The 17,221-nt window shown below is 41.7% G+C and overlaps 1 protein-coding gene across 5 annotated transcripts in view; it reads left to right on the top strand.

The window, feature by feature from the left end:
• The window catches only part of LOC109446342 (histone-arginine methyltransferase CARM1-like), a 236,591-nt gene that overhangs the window by 136,041 nt on the left and 83,329 nt on the right, over window positions 1-17,221 (top strand). For all 5 annotated transcript variants that reach the window (XM_019729679.3, XM_019729702.3, XM_074330492.2 and 2 more), the window contains one exon: window positions 7,076-7,186. In XM_019729679.3, coding sequence (XP_019585238.1) covers window positions 7,076-7,186 — 111 coding nt within the window. The remainder of the gene's footprint in view (window positions 1-7,075; window positions 7,187-17,221) is intronic.

Below are 17,221 nucleotides of genomic sequence, written 5' to 3'. Positions count from 1 at the left end.
GGTGCATGGCTTGTCTCCATTTTATTTATGAGGTGTGATAAAAAAATATGGTGAATGTTTAAATTTAAAAATATTATAATAAAAGGCACATTGCCATTAATCCCCCTCACTTCTAACACACATCCCATCATTCTTGCTTTCTAAAGCAGTTCAGGAAGTCCTCTTTCATGAGCATCTTTAGTTGCACTGTCGTGGCTGCCTCCATGTCCTGAATCGATTCAACATGTTTACCTTTCATGGATATTTTGACTTTGGGGGAGAACCAGAAGTTGCACGGTGCCAGACCTGGTGAATAAGGTGGATGAGGACACACCGTAATGTTTTTATTTGACAGAAACTGCCATACCAAAAGCAATGTGTGACATGGAGTGTGGCCATGATGGAGAATGAAACCATTTGCTCATTTCTCAGGCAATTTTCTACGCATATTGTTTATTAAATGCTCATAAAGACACTCATGAAAGAAGACTTCCAGAACTGCTTCAAAAAGTGGCAAGAACTATGGGATAAGTGTGTTTGAAGCAAGGGGGAGTATTTTGAAGAGGATTAATGGTAATGTGTCTTTTACTATAATTTTTTTATTTATTTAAACATTCACCATAATTTTTTATCATACCTCGTAGTTCTTTTTCTGGAGCTTTGTTCTTTTATCTGGGACATAATTCTTTGTCTCCCCATTTTGGCTGCCTCCCTGTGTTTGTTTCTATGTACTACGTAGGGCTGCTATGTCTCCTGGTCTTAGTAGAGTGGCCTTATGTAGTAGGTGTTCTGTGGGGTCCAGCTGAGTAGTCTCCCTGGTCACCAGAGCTAAGTGTTCCAGTTGTGTCCCTTGTGTGGGTTGTGTGTGCCCTCCTGTTGCAGTTGAGCCTTGATTGGTGTTTGCATATCAGTGGGAAAGATTGACCTTCAGGCTGATTGTTTGTGAGGACTGGTTGTGACTATAGTGGAAGAGTTATGGTACAGGGGCTAACCCTACAGATCAGGATTCACTTTAGCAGGGCTCTGGTGACTTTCCCATCAGCCCTTTGGGTGTATCATCCTTGGAGGCAGCTGGGTGATGCTCCGGCTAATTCCGAAGCCCTGGGGCCATCTGGCCAAGTTCAGCCCTGGGTCCTTCTGGCCAAGTTCAGCCTTCATCTGTGCCCTGCCTAGGGACACCTGGCATGAGCCACAAAGCAGTCCACAGATAGCTGCCACCCATACTGTGCTTGGAGGTACCTCGAGAGGCCAAGTCACAAACCAAGGCCAGTTGTCGCTAGTGCCAGGCTTAGGATACTCAGCTAGAGGTACGGGACATGCTGAAGCAATATGCTTCTTGTTTGGGTTTTGTGAACCTTTGAAAGATTTTAGGAAATTCTGCAGCATGAGCCAAGTCAGGCCGTTTGTATGGAAAAGTCACTGGAAGCAGGTTGGGTCTGCCTAAAAGTTTGGTGGGGCAGAGACTCAGAATCACCAGGTAGAGCGAACAAACGGTGTTAGCCAGTTTGATGCGGACTCAGATATGAAATCAGACAATTCAGTCCCCCCCTCCCCACCATGTCCCTCGTGCCTTTCGATATGCTGCTCCAGTGCTGGAGGTCAAAGTGAGTAAGTCTGTCAGTGAGTAAGTCCTTGCATAGGCCCTTTTAGGGGATCGCCTGGGATGACAGTTGCCCTTTGTCTCAGCCACGGTCTTCACTGGTTTTCACAACTGGAAGTTATGGGGACTTCTCTCCCCTATGCTGAAATCGAGGCTGGGGAACCTGGTGTGAGACTGGTACCCCTCCTCTGGGAGGGGACCTCTGCAGCTGAGATATCCCTCCTGATTTTTAACGGTCACACGTGAGTGTGGGATCAGCCTGTTCCATGTCACTGTTCCTCCTACCAGTCTTGAGGTGCCTTCCTTTGTATGTCCTTAGTTGTAGGGCTTCGGTTCAGCGATACTGCAGGTTATTCTTAATGATTATTAAGAATAATTCTTAATGGTTATTCTGTAGTTTAGCTATAATTATGATATGGTTGCAAAAGGAAGTGAGCACAGTGTTTATGTACTCTGCAATCTTGAATGGAAAATGATTAAATACATGACTTTAACTCCATCTTTTTCTGAGCCTCTTTATCTACAACATGGAGGAAATAATAGTATCTATATTATGTATTTGGTAGGGGTAATACATAGTTGTTATCACAGGTAAATAATGTAATGCCTACAAAGTATTAAACAGGCATAGCACGTAATAAGTATAAAACAAATAGTACATATTTATTTTTACTCTTATTCAATAGTTTTGTTTCACACTTTCATAAGGACCTGGATATTCCTTGGTAATTTTAACCTAGTAAATCCAAATAAATAGCTTTGAACAAACTTGGAGCTTTTTTAGCCCTGTTCAAACATTTTGCAGGATTTCTTTGCCTAGGAAACTATAGGAGCATGTGATTAAAATCATCTGTACAAGTGAAATGATGATTCTATCCTTTTAACATTTTAAAAAATTTACTTACAAATAAATTCATAGAACTTTTGGTCATTGTTTTATGGACCAGTAGTTGACTTTTCACTATTAGTCCTGACAGTAATTTCACACCATTTCCTGATAATCCCCCAGATAAGCTCCACATTAGCCATGTCTACAGTTACTGTCTGTGTATCCAGGAGCAGCTGAGGAGAATAGATCTGGAGGAGCAAATAGCACTATGGGCATTGAGTAGGTAAAGAAAGAGCGAGAGCGAGAGCGAGAGCGAGAGCGAGAGAGAGAGAGAGAGAGAGAGAAAGAAAGTTACCGTGGACTAATACAGAATGCAGAGGGGAGCACCCCAGGCAAAGGGAACAACATGTACTAAGACTCTGTGGCAGAAGAGAGCACAGAACCTTCCAAGAAGGTGTGCGTCAGGGCAGAAGGTTGCCTTAGCTAGTCAGAAAATGACCCAAGGGACACGTTCAGATCATAGTCAAGAAGGAAGGGCAGAGATACAGTGTATGAAGTGTCAGGTCTGTGAGGTGACTTGAAGGCCGGGAAATAAGAAACAGACAGGGAAACAGAAGACAAGTTTGGGTGAAACAGTTCCGGATATAAGTCTTGAATAAGCCAAGGGCATTCTGAGTATATCCTCTTTGGTGCTAGCTTTGCAATGCGAGAATACTACCAGAGTCTAAATGGCTGGCACAAGTCATAAGCCTTTTCCAGAGCTGTTTCACGGTGATGTTGGAATTAAGAGACTGCCATATTGACTCATCCCATTCAGTCATTTAGTCAAAAATATTTTTAAATGATTTTTATGTTTTCCTCTGTTGTAGGTGCTGAGAGATAAATGATGAGATTTTTGTCTTTGGGGAACTCGTAGGTTAAGCAGGGAAGATAAACATGCAAAGAAATACTTGCAGTGTCCTGTAGTAAGTGTTATTAGAGAGCCAAAGAGCCCAACCTAGACTGCCTTACCAGGGAAGTCAGGGAAAGTGCCCTTGAGATGTGGTATCTGAGCTGGGTCTTGAGTTCCCCAGGTAGAAAAATGAGAGGAGGGACTTCCCTCAAGGGAAATATATTGGTCAGTATATGCCAGTTACTAAAATATAATAAAATTTATTTCTTGCTCATGCCATGACCAGTGTGGTCTGTGTGGCTCTTCCCAAAGTGGTGACGCAGGGATTCAGGCTCTTTTCAAGTCCAACATGTGGTTTCCAACGCCACTGCATAAGAAGCAAACAGTGTGGGGAAGGTACCACAGATGCTTAAACACCTGGCCTAGAAGTGACACCCATCAGTTCCCCTCACATTCTATCGGCCAGAACTAGTCACATGGCCATATGTAGATGCAAGGGGGCAGGGACATGCAGTCTTGGCTGGGAAGCTGCTTCCCAGCAACTCTAAGAGATCATGAACCTTTGGTAGGCTGTTAGTTGCTTCTACCACAGGGGGTTGTATATGAGGGAGCTTAGAATTAGGGAAAGGGACACAGTTGCTGAACCTAGGGTGTGTGGGGAAGAAGGAAGAGGAGAATTACACAAAAAGAGGCCAGGAAAGTCAGTCATTGCTGGATTACTCAGGCCCAAGGATGACGCACCAAAGAAACCAGACCTTCTCTCTCAACTGCATGGAACCAGCTGCATTGGAGGTGTTTATTCAAAATGTGATATGATCGTATTTACGTCTCTTCACAGGCCACCCTTTCCTCTCATGTTTTGCTAACACAAAGAGGGAGCCACGATGGTGCATATTGCTGAGCACTGGATTCTCATTCCAACTCTGCCACTTACTAGTCATGTTACCTTGGGCTGGAAATAGTCTCTCCGAGCCTCAGTTTCCTTATCAGTAAAATGGGAACAAAACTATGTACTCTCCATCACAGAGAGGCATGAGGATCAAATACATGTCAGAGGAACGTCCTCTGGAAACTGGAAACTGCTTTACAGATACAAGGAGATTAGATTATTCTCTTTTGTCTCTGCCTGGGGGGAGTCATTTTTCTCTAGGGCAAGAAGGTATAACTTAATGTCTGCCAAGATCCACAGGCTTACCCAGTTCTCTGATGGTCTACCCATGGTAGAATAAAAAATGGGCTCAATGTAATGTTCTGTGAGGACAAGAACATATGATTAGAAGTAGCCCCAAGGCTTCCTGAAGTGACATGTATGAAAGTGTAACACTGTGCTAATGTCCCCTCTTCTCCCAGTCTTGGAAACCCCAGCTGGGAAGGACTGAGGAAGTATATTTCCATTGACGCCTAAATATTTGCTTTGACCATCGATTTTTAACCAGAGAATTTATTCTCAGCCCTCCACAGCTTTGTTTCTGTCATTTCATGGCTTACATCGAGAATGCAAAATGTCTTTCTCCCTCCTCACCATTTTCTACCAGCCCCAGACTAAAAATTCACTTGTTAACTCTTTAAATATACACACAAGTGGGAAGGAGATGGCATTATTTAGATAATACTAGCAAAATATCAGATTCTTTTATGCCCTGTTTTGAAATAGACAAACAAGTAAGGCTATTTTGGCTTGAAATTAAGTATAGGCATAAGGTATTTGGAAAATTGCCTCAGTTTGTAATTTTTCACCTCTTTTCTAGATATGGTCTGGGTCTATCAAACCATCTTCCTACCAAATGGACTAATTTGGCAAAAGTGGAACCATGTCAGGCTTCCTCCCAACTCTGTCCCTTTTTGTTTTCTCCCCATCCCCTTTCTCCTCTGTCTCTCTCCTAGTGGTAAAATATTTCTTTGATTTTTAGTCTATAAAATCAAGAGAACTGAAAAACGCTGCTCTAAGATGTGCTTTATGACAACCTAATAAGAGAGACAAAGAGCTCCATTCACCCATTTCTAGGTCCCCTGCCACCAGAGCAAGCAGGAGCAACTTCCATTGTCTCTTAATTTTGTATCCATGTTTTGTACTGAACATGGAATCTAAGGTGTTATACTTTTAATTGAAGAAAGCTCTGGAAAGGATTTTCTGGATGCGGTGCACCTTTTATTTGAGTGGGAGGGTGTCATGGATTGCGTTCTCCAACTTAACAGCCTCCAACTCCCTGAACAGCAGTCATGGGTGTTCTTGCAGTGGACTAAGGTCATGTGAAGATGATGTGTTTCCTAGGGAGGATGAGAAGAAGTGAATATTGGTACTTCTAAAAGTATGGACAGGCTGACAGCTAATTGCGGAGACTGGGTGACATTTTAAGTTAGTAATGCTCTCAATTACCCAAACCCTGGGCAACCATATGGAATACAGCCACAGCTCCAGAATTAATATAAGCAAGCACTGTGAACCCATTACTAACAGCATGTTCTCTTAGAATAATGGCACGGTATCTGTGTCGGCACAGTGTGATGTTGCAATTAACACACGCATGCACGCAACCTCTTGATATTTCCTACTTTTTGGAAAATATTTCCTGCAATCAAAGTTTAAAAAAAAACACCAGAAAAAAAACTTAGCTAAGTTTTCCTTCAAAAAGTAGTATTTTTTTTCCTTGTCAAACATTACCTATTGGTATTGCAGTGTTAAAATGTCATAGTTATAAAGGTGATTTAGGCAAGCAGTGTATGATTTTGTGGAACATGAACTTGGAAGGTAGAACTGTCCACATTCAACGCTTAGCTCCTGTGCTTACTACTAGGTGAACTTGGGCTGGTTGTTCAGTGTCTCTGATTTTCAGTTTTATCCTCTACAAAGTGGACATAATAATACTGTCTGCTCATACGTTTATTGTAAGGATGTAGAGCCAAGCAAAATGGCTTACTTAAAGCTAGTTCTTAAAGATGCTTAAAAATAAAAGTCACTGATGAGATAGAAATACAATAACCTGAAATTTCAATGATCAGACAAGGCCTCGGCTTCAGCAGTGTTTGGGGAGAGCGGCCCATTATGTACCCTGCACCTCTTGCCTGTAGCATGTAGGTCCAAGCATTGGGCCTTTTGTGCCAGTGAATGGTGGTTTTCTTGACTTAAAAGTCCCAGGTCTGAACACAAAGAATAGAAGAGAAGGTTCTGTAAATTCCATCTGCCCACTGCCTTAATAACTTCCTTCCCTCCATATAAACTTCCCCAACTTTGTGGAGAGGGGCTGGTAAAAAAAGCACATACCTCACTTTGGGACTTTTAAAGACTTTTTCTTCAGTTATTTCTCAACATTTTATACATACACACACACACATGTAATATATATGAGTATAATTCTAAAAACGATTTGAGACAGCTTTCATTTTGTTCATGTTGACAGATTTGGTAAGCAAGTACATTCATGATACTACTTTTCTTGGCCCTGAACATCCTGAAAGCAATCCATGTTACAAAGAACCTATAATAATAGCAACAATTTGAAAAAAACACCAGTTCTGTGCCAGGTGCCTCACGTACACTTCATATTACTTAATTTCTATGGCAAACCTGAGAAAGTAGATACAATAACCCTGTTTAACATAAGTGAAAGAGGAGGCTCACAGCCATTCCTAACTTGGCCCAGGTAAGACCACTTGTAAATATCAAAGCTAGCACTTTACGTAACTCTGATTTCAATGCTCAAGGTTAGCGTGGTGCCAACAGCCAAGTACCTGCTTGTGTTTTCACCCCTTTTTTTGTCTTCTCCTCTCCTTCCAGATCGTTCTAGATGTTGGTTGTGGATCAGGCATACTGTCATTTTTTGCTGTACAGGCAGGAGCTAAGAGAGTCTATGCAGTTGAAGCCAGTTCAGTAGCACAATATGCTGAGGTAAGTGGTATTTTTACAACAGCTACTAACTAGGTCTTCAGTAAGCTTCCGGGAAATTAGTGATGGACTCTTCCAGGTAGGTAATTTAGAAAAAAAAATGTTTTACCAGTTTGATTTTTTTTTTTCCTATTGGGATGTTACTGATGAAGGAGACTGACTTCACTGTAGTAATTGATACGAAAACAATGATTTTAAAAATTTCACGATACCTTAAATATAACACAACTTTCTTCCTCCCCATCCACTGGGCTGCAGGTGGGCCCAGGGAGGATAAATGTTTTCTTATCTTTAATGACCTACTAAAGGTGAGGGTCAGACCTCCCTGGAGCCAGGTTTATTTTTTTTTCTTAAGTGCTGTACTGACAATCGCTGCACCACTCACTTTAAATTTGTCTTTTGGTTTAAGGCGCTATTGCTACATGGTAGAGGACAGACAGGGCTCTGTGTTTCAAGAAGCTTTTTCAGATTTCAGGTTCTGATTGGAGGACAGGGAGATGCTTTGCTTTAGATATAGTGCTCTGTTATCGTTACGAAATGTGTACAAATATTAGAGAGTAACTCAGTCAGGCGTAGGACAATAATGGCTTTCAGTGATACATAATAACCCAACCAAGCTGCGGAGATGTGCGCATGTACACATGTGAACAGGGCGATGTGCTTGTCGTTCACACCTGGAGGAGGCCTGTATTTTAATGAGGGACAGCATCGCAGAGAGAGAGGAAAGCGTGGCTGCTGCTTCTGATCAACACCTGAAACTTTCCTCCAACCCAGGACCACTGGTAGCTCCGAGTGATGGTTGGTTTTGGATTGAGTGAGCAAAGAGGGACTGAGACAAGTAGCCCAGTAGGCGTGCTTGGAAGGAGACACCGCCAGGGCCTCTTGGCTGGCATGTCGTTGCACTCTTTTTTCTTGTTCCAACGAGTCTCGGATAAAAATTTTTGGTTTTTGCTTCTTTAACAATTCTTAAAAGTCGTTTTTAATTGTTATTAAGTATTGGATACACACCAAAGAGTATTTGCTAAATGCATACAGTGTAAAGCATAACAATACAATGAATGTGTGCTGTGGGGGCAGAGCCAGGAGTGCAGTTTCCAGGCTCTCGGCCTCACGTGGAAAGGTGCTGGCTCGGGTAGTAAATGGCCATCAACTGTGATTGTATGACCATCAGCTGTGGCTAGTTGGCCGTCAGCTGTAACTAGTGAGCCATTGGCCACTAATATAACTGCCGTGGCTACGTGAGCAGAAAAAAATGGGGGCTAGCAAGAAGATGGTGGCTGAGCCTGCAAGCGGCAGAGTCAGGGTTGTGGATGGTGTGGCTCCTGTTTCCTATTTCTCCAACCCAGCCACCAGCGAGACTATAGCGGTATAACTTCCCTATCTATGGCTCCATGGGTGTTCCTTTTTGGCCTCACCATATACTGCGTTCTTTTGTGGGGAGCAGGACCAGAGACCACATAGGCCGCCCCACATGAAATGTGCCCACTACCTCTTTTAAGAAATAGGCTATTAGCATTTCTATTAAAGGTCCATGTGTCTTTTCCTTATCATTTCTCCTTTCTGCTCTAAACAGAGATAACCACCTCTTGAATTTTTGTTCGTCATTCTCTTGTTGTTCTTTGTAGTTTTACTACATATGTTTCTATCCCTAAAAATAAATTCTTATGAACTGTCCAAAAATGGAATCATAATCTATGTGTTCTTCTGCCGTTTGCTTTTTTGAAAACCAACATTATGTTCCCGATGGTCATTTTGTTGATGCATACAGCTGTACTTTATTCATCCTCAGTGATAAGATAGTGTTATGATGTATGAAATGCTTCAAGTTATTAGTCCTCTGTGCTGTTGGCAGACTTTGGATGGCTTCCATTATAAAAGTGTTGTTATGAATATGCTTGACATAATCCCCACTGCATCCTAGCTAGAGTTTCTCAGTATATACCCAGCAGTAGAATTGTTGGGTCAGAGGGCATGCATACCTTCCATTCTGCCCTGTAATGCCAAATTGTTTTCCAAAGTGGTTGTACCAATTTCTCCTCCCTCTAGAAGTAAAGAGAGCCACCATTGTTCTACAACTTTGTCAGCATTTGATATTGTCAGGCTTTGGAATTTTTGCCAATCTGGTGATTATGACATGATATTTGTGGTTTTCATTTGTATTTCTGCTTACTAATGACTTTGAGCATCTTTGCAAAGTGTTTTGGCCACTTCTGCTTTCTCTTCTGTGGAATACCTGTTCAAATTTTTCACAATTTTTCTTTTGAATTGTTTTTCTAATTTGAATTCAATTGTAGAAATGATTTCTGTATCTGGATATTAATTCTATTTAATTATTTGTGTGGAAAATATCTTCTCCCAGTTTGTACCTCACCTTTTTCTGTATGGTCCTAATACACTTTAAATATGGCATTCTAAATAAAAAAAGAGAGAGAAAAAAATAAGAGAATAAAAACTTCCAGAGAATCCCACAGATAAAAATGGCTATGCATAGATTGTAATAGATCTTAAAATGCGTTCTTAAGGGTGAAGAGATTCAGTCGACCTTTGTCTCAGGTGCTGCTCATTCATTAATCTTACCTACATTCAGCTGCATCCACGATTCTGTTTGTTGGAGAACATAAGAGAAACAGTGATGATGAAGGTTATGCCTATATTCAAAGATCTTTTATTCTAATAAGAGATTGATCCTGTTGTCTCTTGTATCAGACACACCTATCCTCACACCCTATAAAAGACTGGCATAAATAAATTAAGGATTTTTCTTGTCTCCTATAGTTTGTTTTCTCATATGTTTTGAGGTAGATTGAGATACATTAGGTAGTTATTTTTAAAAGCTTAAAAATCTAGAGCAGCTGATCAGCTCAGTTGCTTAGAGTGTGTTACTACTAACACCAAGGTTGCTGGTTCACTCCCCGCATGGACCACTTTGAGCTGTGCCCTCCTTAAAAAAACAAAACAAAAAAACCTTAAAAACTAATACCCTTGCTTGTAAAATTTTTTTAGGGAAGAGAGGAAGAAATTAGCTAGAATGTTCTTGCATTCCCTAGCCATAATCCTGTCTCCATCCCCACAAAAACTCTCAGTAATCACCAGCACACTATGAGAGGAGCCGTTCTAGAACTGTCTCTGCAATTCATTTCTCCAAGAGAATTCTCATCCTGATTGAACACAGCAGCAGAATTGTTGCCTTCTCACAGAGCAGGGCTACCCTCATAGACATTTTTACCCGGAGTGTTGCTGCTGTGTCATTATAAAGGCCTCTAGCAGGAAGCCAACACAGAGAAGAAGAAAAGGGAATGAACTTAACATTTAAAACTTTGTTTTCTTTTTTCTAATTAAATTTATTGGGGTAACAATGGTTAGTAAAATTATAATATATAGGTTTCAAGTGCACATTTCTACAATACATCATCTATATAGCACATTGTGTGTTACATTGTGTGCTCACCACCCAGAGTCAGTTCTCCTTCCATCCACATGTATGTGATCCCTTTTACCCCATCTAAACCACTAAACTATTGTCTGTGTCTATGAGTTTTTGTTTCTTTGTTTGTTTGTTTTGTGTCTTTGTTGTTTTCATTTTTCCACATGAGTGAAGTCATATGGTTCTTGACTTTTTCTGTCTCAATGGAATACTACTCAGCCATAAAAAAGATGAAATACTGCCACTTGTGACAACATGGATGGATCTTGAGATTATTATGCTAAGCAAAATAAGTCAGACATTTAAAACTTTTAAAAGTATTTAAAACTTCTTAAACTATTTAAAACTTGGAAATGATTTCAAATTCACAGCTAAGTTGTAAAAAAATAAGATAGTTCAGTCTACCCCAATTCTCTACCTGGACTCACCTGTTGTTCACATATTACCTCCATTTGCTTTATAATTTACTCTTGCTCCTCTCTCACCACACACGCACACACAAACATGTATACACACACGTGTGTGGATATTTGCATATTTGGAGATAGAGATAGAGATATACACACTTTTTTCTGTGAGTCAGTTATATACATCAGAACCCTTTATTCTTAAACACTGCAGTGTATATTTCCTACGAATGAGACTGTTCTCTTATATAACCAAAGAAGAACCTATTTTAAGGTGAAAAAGAAGCTGCACACTTACATGTCCCTGAGTCTCTTGATGTTACCAGTTAAAAGGTACTAGGAGACCCCAGCACGGGCCGGGAGACTGTCACCAGGGGCATTGAGGTGAGAAGAGTCTATACTTAACTGCCTCTTTTCTTGTAGTATTTCCAGAGGGACTTGATTTTTGAAATTTCAAAACCAACGTTCTAATGAATTCCAAAGCCACAGTGTTATTTTATCTTTGGTTTTAGCTTCTGTAGAGGATGCGTTATTGCCGTAATCTTTCTTTCCTGTGTGCAGCTGGGGCAGGTTGAGGTCAGGGGTAGCTTTCCAGGTGCTGTGAGGACTACAAGGAGTCCTTGAAATTCTTCCCCACAAGACCCCTTTTCCCGGAAAAACTGCCCTGGGTGTAGCCCCAAGGACAGGCTAGTTAAAAATGCATTCAGGACTAAGGATGATTAGAATCTTCTCAAAATCTGCACTTGATGACAGCTGGTCCCTCTTGATGCAAACCGTGGCCTTTGTCATGTCCCTTGCTTCTGCTGTGGGTGTCATGAGATGCTCCCGTGGGCTAAGGCCCTTTCACCCTGGCTCAGGACGACCTGTGCCAGCTCTTGGTTTCTGCTTCTTACAGTGACACTCTTCTGTACTATTTGTGGGTGGCAAAATGCGAGTGTGAACAGCACCCAAAAGATATTCACTCTAAGAATAGGCTTTTGTAGCAGCTCAGCATACAGTGCATGGTGCTCCTTTCGACCTTTTCATTATTTGGTAATTGAACCAGCAGACATTTAATTCTTTCCTCTGGAGTCTTCATTAAATTGCTCGGAAAAGATAAAATTGCAACAAGAAAGAAAAATGTACAAATTTAACTACCATCGCCTGTCCCTGGATTCTTCTCACCCCAGGCTTCTAGGCTCTAAGTAAACAGAATGGTTTCAAATTGCATTGAATTCAATTTCAGTTGCAGTCAGTGGCTCAGCCTGATTTTGTAAGGGCCGACCGTCAGGTGGCAAGGTGATGTGAATGGTTCCTTGTCTGGAGGGCGTGCATGTTCAGTCATTTTTTTGCAGGGTGGTGGGGAAAAACTCTCCCAGGTGCAGCCCCCATGCTCTCACCCTGGGCTCCATGTGACATTTCTAAGTCAGTAATAAGAGATCATCCTTGTTCAAGGAACAAGGTAGAACTAAAGCTCTTCCATGGGTTTCCAAACTGTGAGCCTGCCCATGTCAAAATGGCAGCTATCTCTTGCTCTTTTTTCCTTTCTTGTTTAAAAACAAACCAAATGGGAAAGAAAAAGGCGCTAATCAAATCTATATACATATACAGTCAAGGAGGGGGGTATTCCTTAATTTAAAATTGTACACAAATACATTTCCTATCTCTCCATGTAGATGATAAACTGAAGGGCCAGGAGAACGAAAGACTACGAGGGTGAGCAGTCCTGGGTAGATTTATGTGTTGTAATCAACTGAAACTTACAGCTAAGCTCCCTGGCACTTGGATTTAACAGTGTTCACAATTGTTTTGAGGCTACTTAATAATTAGGCTGTCCTCACACGTGGTTCCTATATATTCCTCATTAGGATGACTTTTAGGGTGTCAGACCAATTCCTTCTGGGTCATGGCAGAAGTAAAGGCAGGTGGAATTGGTGCTATTGTGACACTGCTTTTCTGGACCTGTTGGATTCCTAATCTAGGGCTGATCTGTCCAATATGAGAGCCACTAGACACATGTGGCTATTTATGTTTAACTATAAATCATATATTAAAGCAGTCAATTCCTTAGTCACACGAGCCACGTGTCAAGTTCTTAGTATCCACAAGTGGCTAATGGCTATCATACTGGACAGTGCAGATATAGAACATGTCCATCACTGCAGAAAGTTCTAGTGGACAGCACTGATGGAGAGGACACAGGTGGCCAAACTTCACTTTTCTGGCATATGACAACCAGGCTGATGGCTGTGTTCACTGCCAGATATTGGCAGCCATGGCCAGAATGGACCAGCTTGACGTCGTTAAGTGAGGCAGCACTTCCCAATCCCTCTAGCTGTGGGCATTGTTTATCCTTCACTTATTAATGTGTAAGGTCTGTCGTAGAGCAAGTTCCCTAGGAAACAGAGATTTGCATGCAGGAGGTTTATTGCAAAGGGCTCTCAGGAACCTGACCTGTGGGGAAGTGAAGGAAGCAGGATAGTATTGGGCAGAGGGAGGAGTTAAGCTACAATGTAGTTGTAATAAAGGGCTTAGTCAATCCCGCAGGGAATTCTTGAGCTGGGGGAGCCCTTATGATTTGAATGACCTTGAGGCAAGTGTCTTTATATTCCACATTTGTTGATGTATGCTCCCTCGGGATGGGTTGTGACTTTGGTAAGATGGCTCTCTTGGGCTGAGGAAAGTTTCTAGAATAAGACTCAGCTGAGAGCCATTATCTGCCAACATTCCCAGCAGCTGGGAGAATAAGTGCCTTGGTCCTGAAAGAAGGATGTGTATGGTATGCCACAGGAAGTACTACAAGTTCAAGGTTTAGGATCCTATCTCTGGGCTACAGACGGGAAGCTGATGGAGAGTAAAGATAACACTGGTAAAGCAAGGAAAAGAGTTGAATTGATGGAGCCAGTAGGATGATGCTAAAAGCTGAGGCAAGGCCACAGGGCAATTTGTTATGTGTTTTAGGTGTGAGCAAAAACTTTCTAGAAACTGAGTACGTCACCTGATCTGATGTGTTCTGTACTATTATTCTAAGCCCTGTGAGGACACAGAGCAGATATAAGACAGGATCTCTTCCCTTGAGTAGTTTACAATCCAGTTGGGTTTCAAGCAGGTGAAACTTGACACCAGACAGTGAGCGCCCCGTGCATATGAATAGCAGAGAGGAGAAGTGCAGCCACAGGGACCAGTCCCCACCAGCTGGGCTGCGTAGGGAAGCCGTCAGAGAAGAGGTGCGCTTTGAATTGAATGCTGAAGGATGAGAAGTGAAATGCTCCTGTTTTCTTTTTGTTTTTCACCTCTTATTGCCAACAATGAGATTTTTAAACCCCTTAGGTTCTTGTGGGATTCCTCACCTTAAATGTGTTGATAATCTCTGTACAAATGCTTTGAAGGCCAATTTTTATTCTTGGACACTAGACAGAGCATAACCTTTGGAGTTTCCTAATATGAATTTATTTTGATCTCAACTCTTTGAGCGAGGGTTTTTCTCCAGCTTCTTTAGTAACTCCAATAGCTAACTTCTACTTCCTTCTTACTCTCCCACAGACACCAAGTGTGTGAGTCAGAAAATTCCATCTAGTCCATCAACACTTCATTTTTATATTGACAATGCAGTTAAAAGATAGCAATAATCTGTTAAGGAAAGCATAATAAGCATTTTCCATAGGTGAAGTTTTACAATATAGAATGTGTTTCCACATCTATAAACTCATAGATCTTCAGGAAGCATCTGTGTCGTGCTTGGAGCAGATATCCCCATGTTACAAATAAAGGAGAACTTTGGAAAAGTTAGGTCATCCAGAGGGGACACAGTTTGTGACACACAAGTCCTCACTGCCACCCCCTTCTGGAACATGCAGGTAAGCAGGGGCTAGTGGTTCCTTAGCAGGTGAAGAGGTAAATATGAGGTGTGATAAAAAAAATACAGTGAATATGTAAATTTAAAAAATGTATTACACTAAAAGGCATATAGCCATTAATCCCCCTCAACACACTCCCCTCACTTTGAACACACTCATCCCATCGTTCTTGCCACTTTCTGAAGCAGTTCTGGAAGTCCTCTTTCATGAGTGTCTTTAGTTGTGCTGTTGTGGCTGCCTCAATGTCCTGAATCGATTCAAAACATTTACCTTTAGGGGTGGCCAGATAGCTCAGTTGCTTAGAGCATGGTGCTGATAACACCAAGGTTGCTGGTTTGATCCTAATGTTTTTATTTGACAGAAATTGCCCTATACCAGAAGCGATGTGTGACACAGAGCCTTTCCGTTGTGATCACAAAATATGATGAATGCTGCTGCTGAGAGCCATCCAACTGGAAAAGCAGGGATCTTCAATACAGGAACTAGCGCATCAAACCTTAGTAATTGTGTAACAAGCTTCAAGTTGTTTGGTGCAGTCAGGTGTGAGCTACGGTTGAGAGAAGGTGTTTTTTAAAATGTGCTGTAAATCATCCTCCATCATGACAATTCTCCCTGTCACACATCGCTTCTGGCATATGGCAATTTCTGTCAAATGAAAAACATTACGGTGTGTCCTCATCCACCTTACTCACCGGATCCAGCCCCGTGCAATTTTTGGCTCTTCCCCAAAGTCAAAATGATTCAGGACATGGAGGCAGCTATGACAGTGCAACTAAAGACATTCACGAAAGCGGACTTCCAGAACTGCTTCAGAAAGTGGCAAGAATGATGGGATAAGTGTGTTTGAAGTGAGGGGGAGTATTTTGCAGGGGGAATAATGGCAATGTGTCTTTTACTGTAATACCGTGTTTCCCTGAAAATAAGACCTAGCCAGACAATCACCCCTAATGCATCTTTTGGAACAAAAATTAATATAAGACCTGGTATTATACCCAGTGTGGGGACAGAGGCATGAGTGCAGTTTCCAGGCTCTCAGCCTCACATAGAAAGGTGCTGGCTCAGGTAGTAAATGGCCACCAACTGTGATTGGATGGCTATCAGCTGTGGCTAGTTGGCCGTCAGCTGTAACCAGTGAGCCATTGGCCACTAATATAACTGCTGTAGCTATGCTAGCAGAAAAATGGGGGCTAGCAAGAAGATTGTGGCTGAGCTAGCAAGAGCAGATTGCAGAGAGGTGGATGCCGCCAGCGAGAATATAGTAGTATGACTCTGCCATCTATGGCTCCATGGGTGTTCCTTTTTGGCCTCACCATATCCTGCGTTCTTATGTGGGGAGTGGGACCAGAGCCCCCGAAGGCCGCCCCGCACGACACCCAGTCTTATAAGACCATAAAATAAGACCGCGTCTTATATTAATTCTTGCTCCAAAAGATGCATTAAAGCTGATTGTCTGGCTAGGTCTTATTTTCAGGGAAACACAGTAAATTTTTTTTATTCAAACATTCACCATATTGTTTGATCACACCTCATGTGTTTGACTAAATGCTGGAGCACCTACGCATGTAGATAGTTTATCCAGGAGCCAGGAGAAACGCCATCTTACTCTTCTTTAGAAATTTATTGTGAAGCATGGAAACAGACAGACAGGTCTGCCATGTAAGAAGGAAATTTTCCTCCATTGGCAAAAATCAGCTAATAACACACTTAACAAAGGAGCAATTTAAAGTAGTCTGTGCAAAATGCCACAAAACCCCATCCAGGAAATAAGAACCCTTCTTGTAGCTGGATTAATGATTGACAAGGCAAGAAGACAACTTGGGAGGGAATATCCATGCCTCTTCTCACTCAGCACTCACTTCCCTGTAGGGTAGGCCCTAAATACCTTTGCCAGGATTAGAATTGAAAATGCAGGTTCAAATAGTGTGAAGTTGTACTTTTAATCCGCAGCCTAATGGCTGGCCAGCTATGTGACTTTGACAAGTGTATTCGTTTCCTATGGCTGCTGTAACAAACACAATATAGTGGCTTAACACAAATTTATTACGTTATAGTTGGGAGGTAAGAAATCTGAAATTGGTGTTATGGAATTAAAAACCAAGGTGTCACAGCACTGTGTCCTTTCTGGAGGCTCTAGGAGATAATTTGTTCCTTACCTCTTTTAGCCTGTGGAGGCTGCCCACATTACTTGGCTAGTGGCTGCATCATTCTGACTTCTGTTTTCATCATCATGTCTCCTCTTCCTCTTACCCGCCTGCCTCTTTTGTGATTATATTGGACCCACCAGAATAATCCAGGAAAATCTTCCACCCTTTTATTCTTAGCTTTATTGAGGTATAATTGATATTTAGAGTTGCAAACAGTTAATATATAC

The sequence above is a fragment of the Rhinolophus sinicus genome, chromosome 16 (genome assembly GCF_057876585.1).
Source record: "Rhinolophus sinicus isolate RSI-liver-muscle chromosome 16, RSI-T2T, whole genome shotgun sequence".
Taxonomy (NCBI): domain Eukaryota; kingdom Metazoa; phylum Chordata; class Mammalia; order Chiroptera; family Rhinolophidae; genus Rhinolophus; species Rhinolophus sinicus.
The sequence above is the reverse complement of the archived record's forward strand: the minus strand, read 5'-3'. Positions and strand labels throughout refer to the sequence as shown.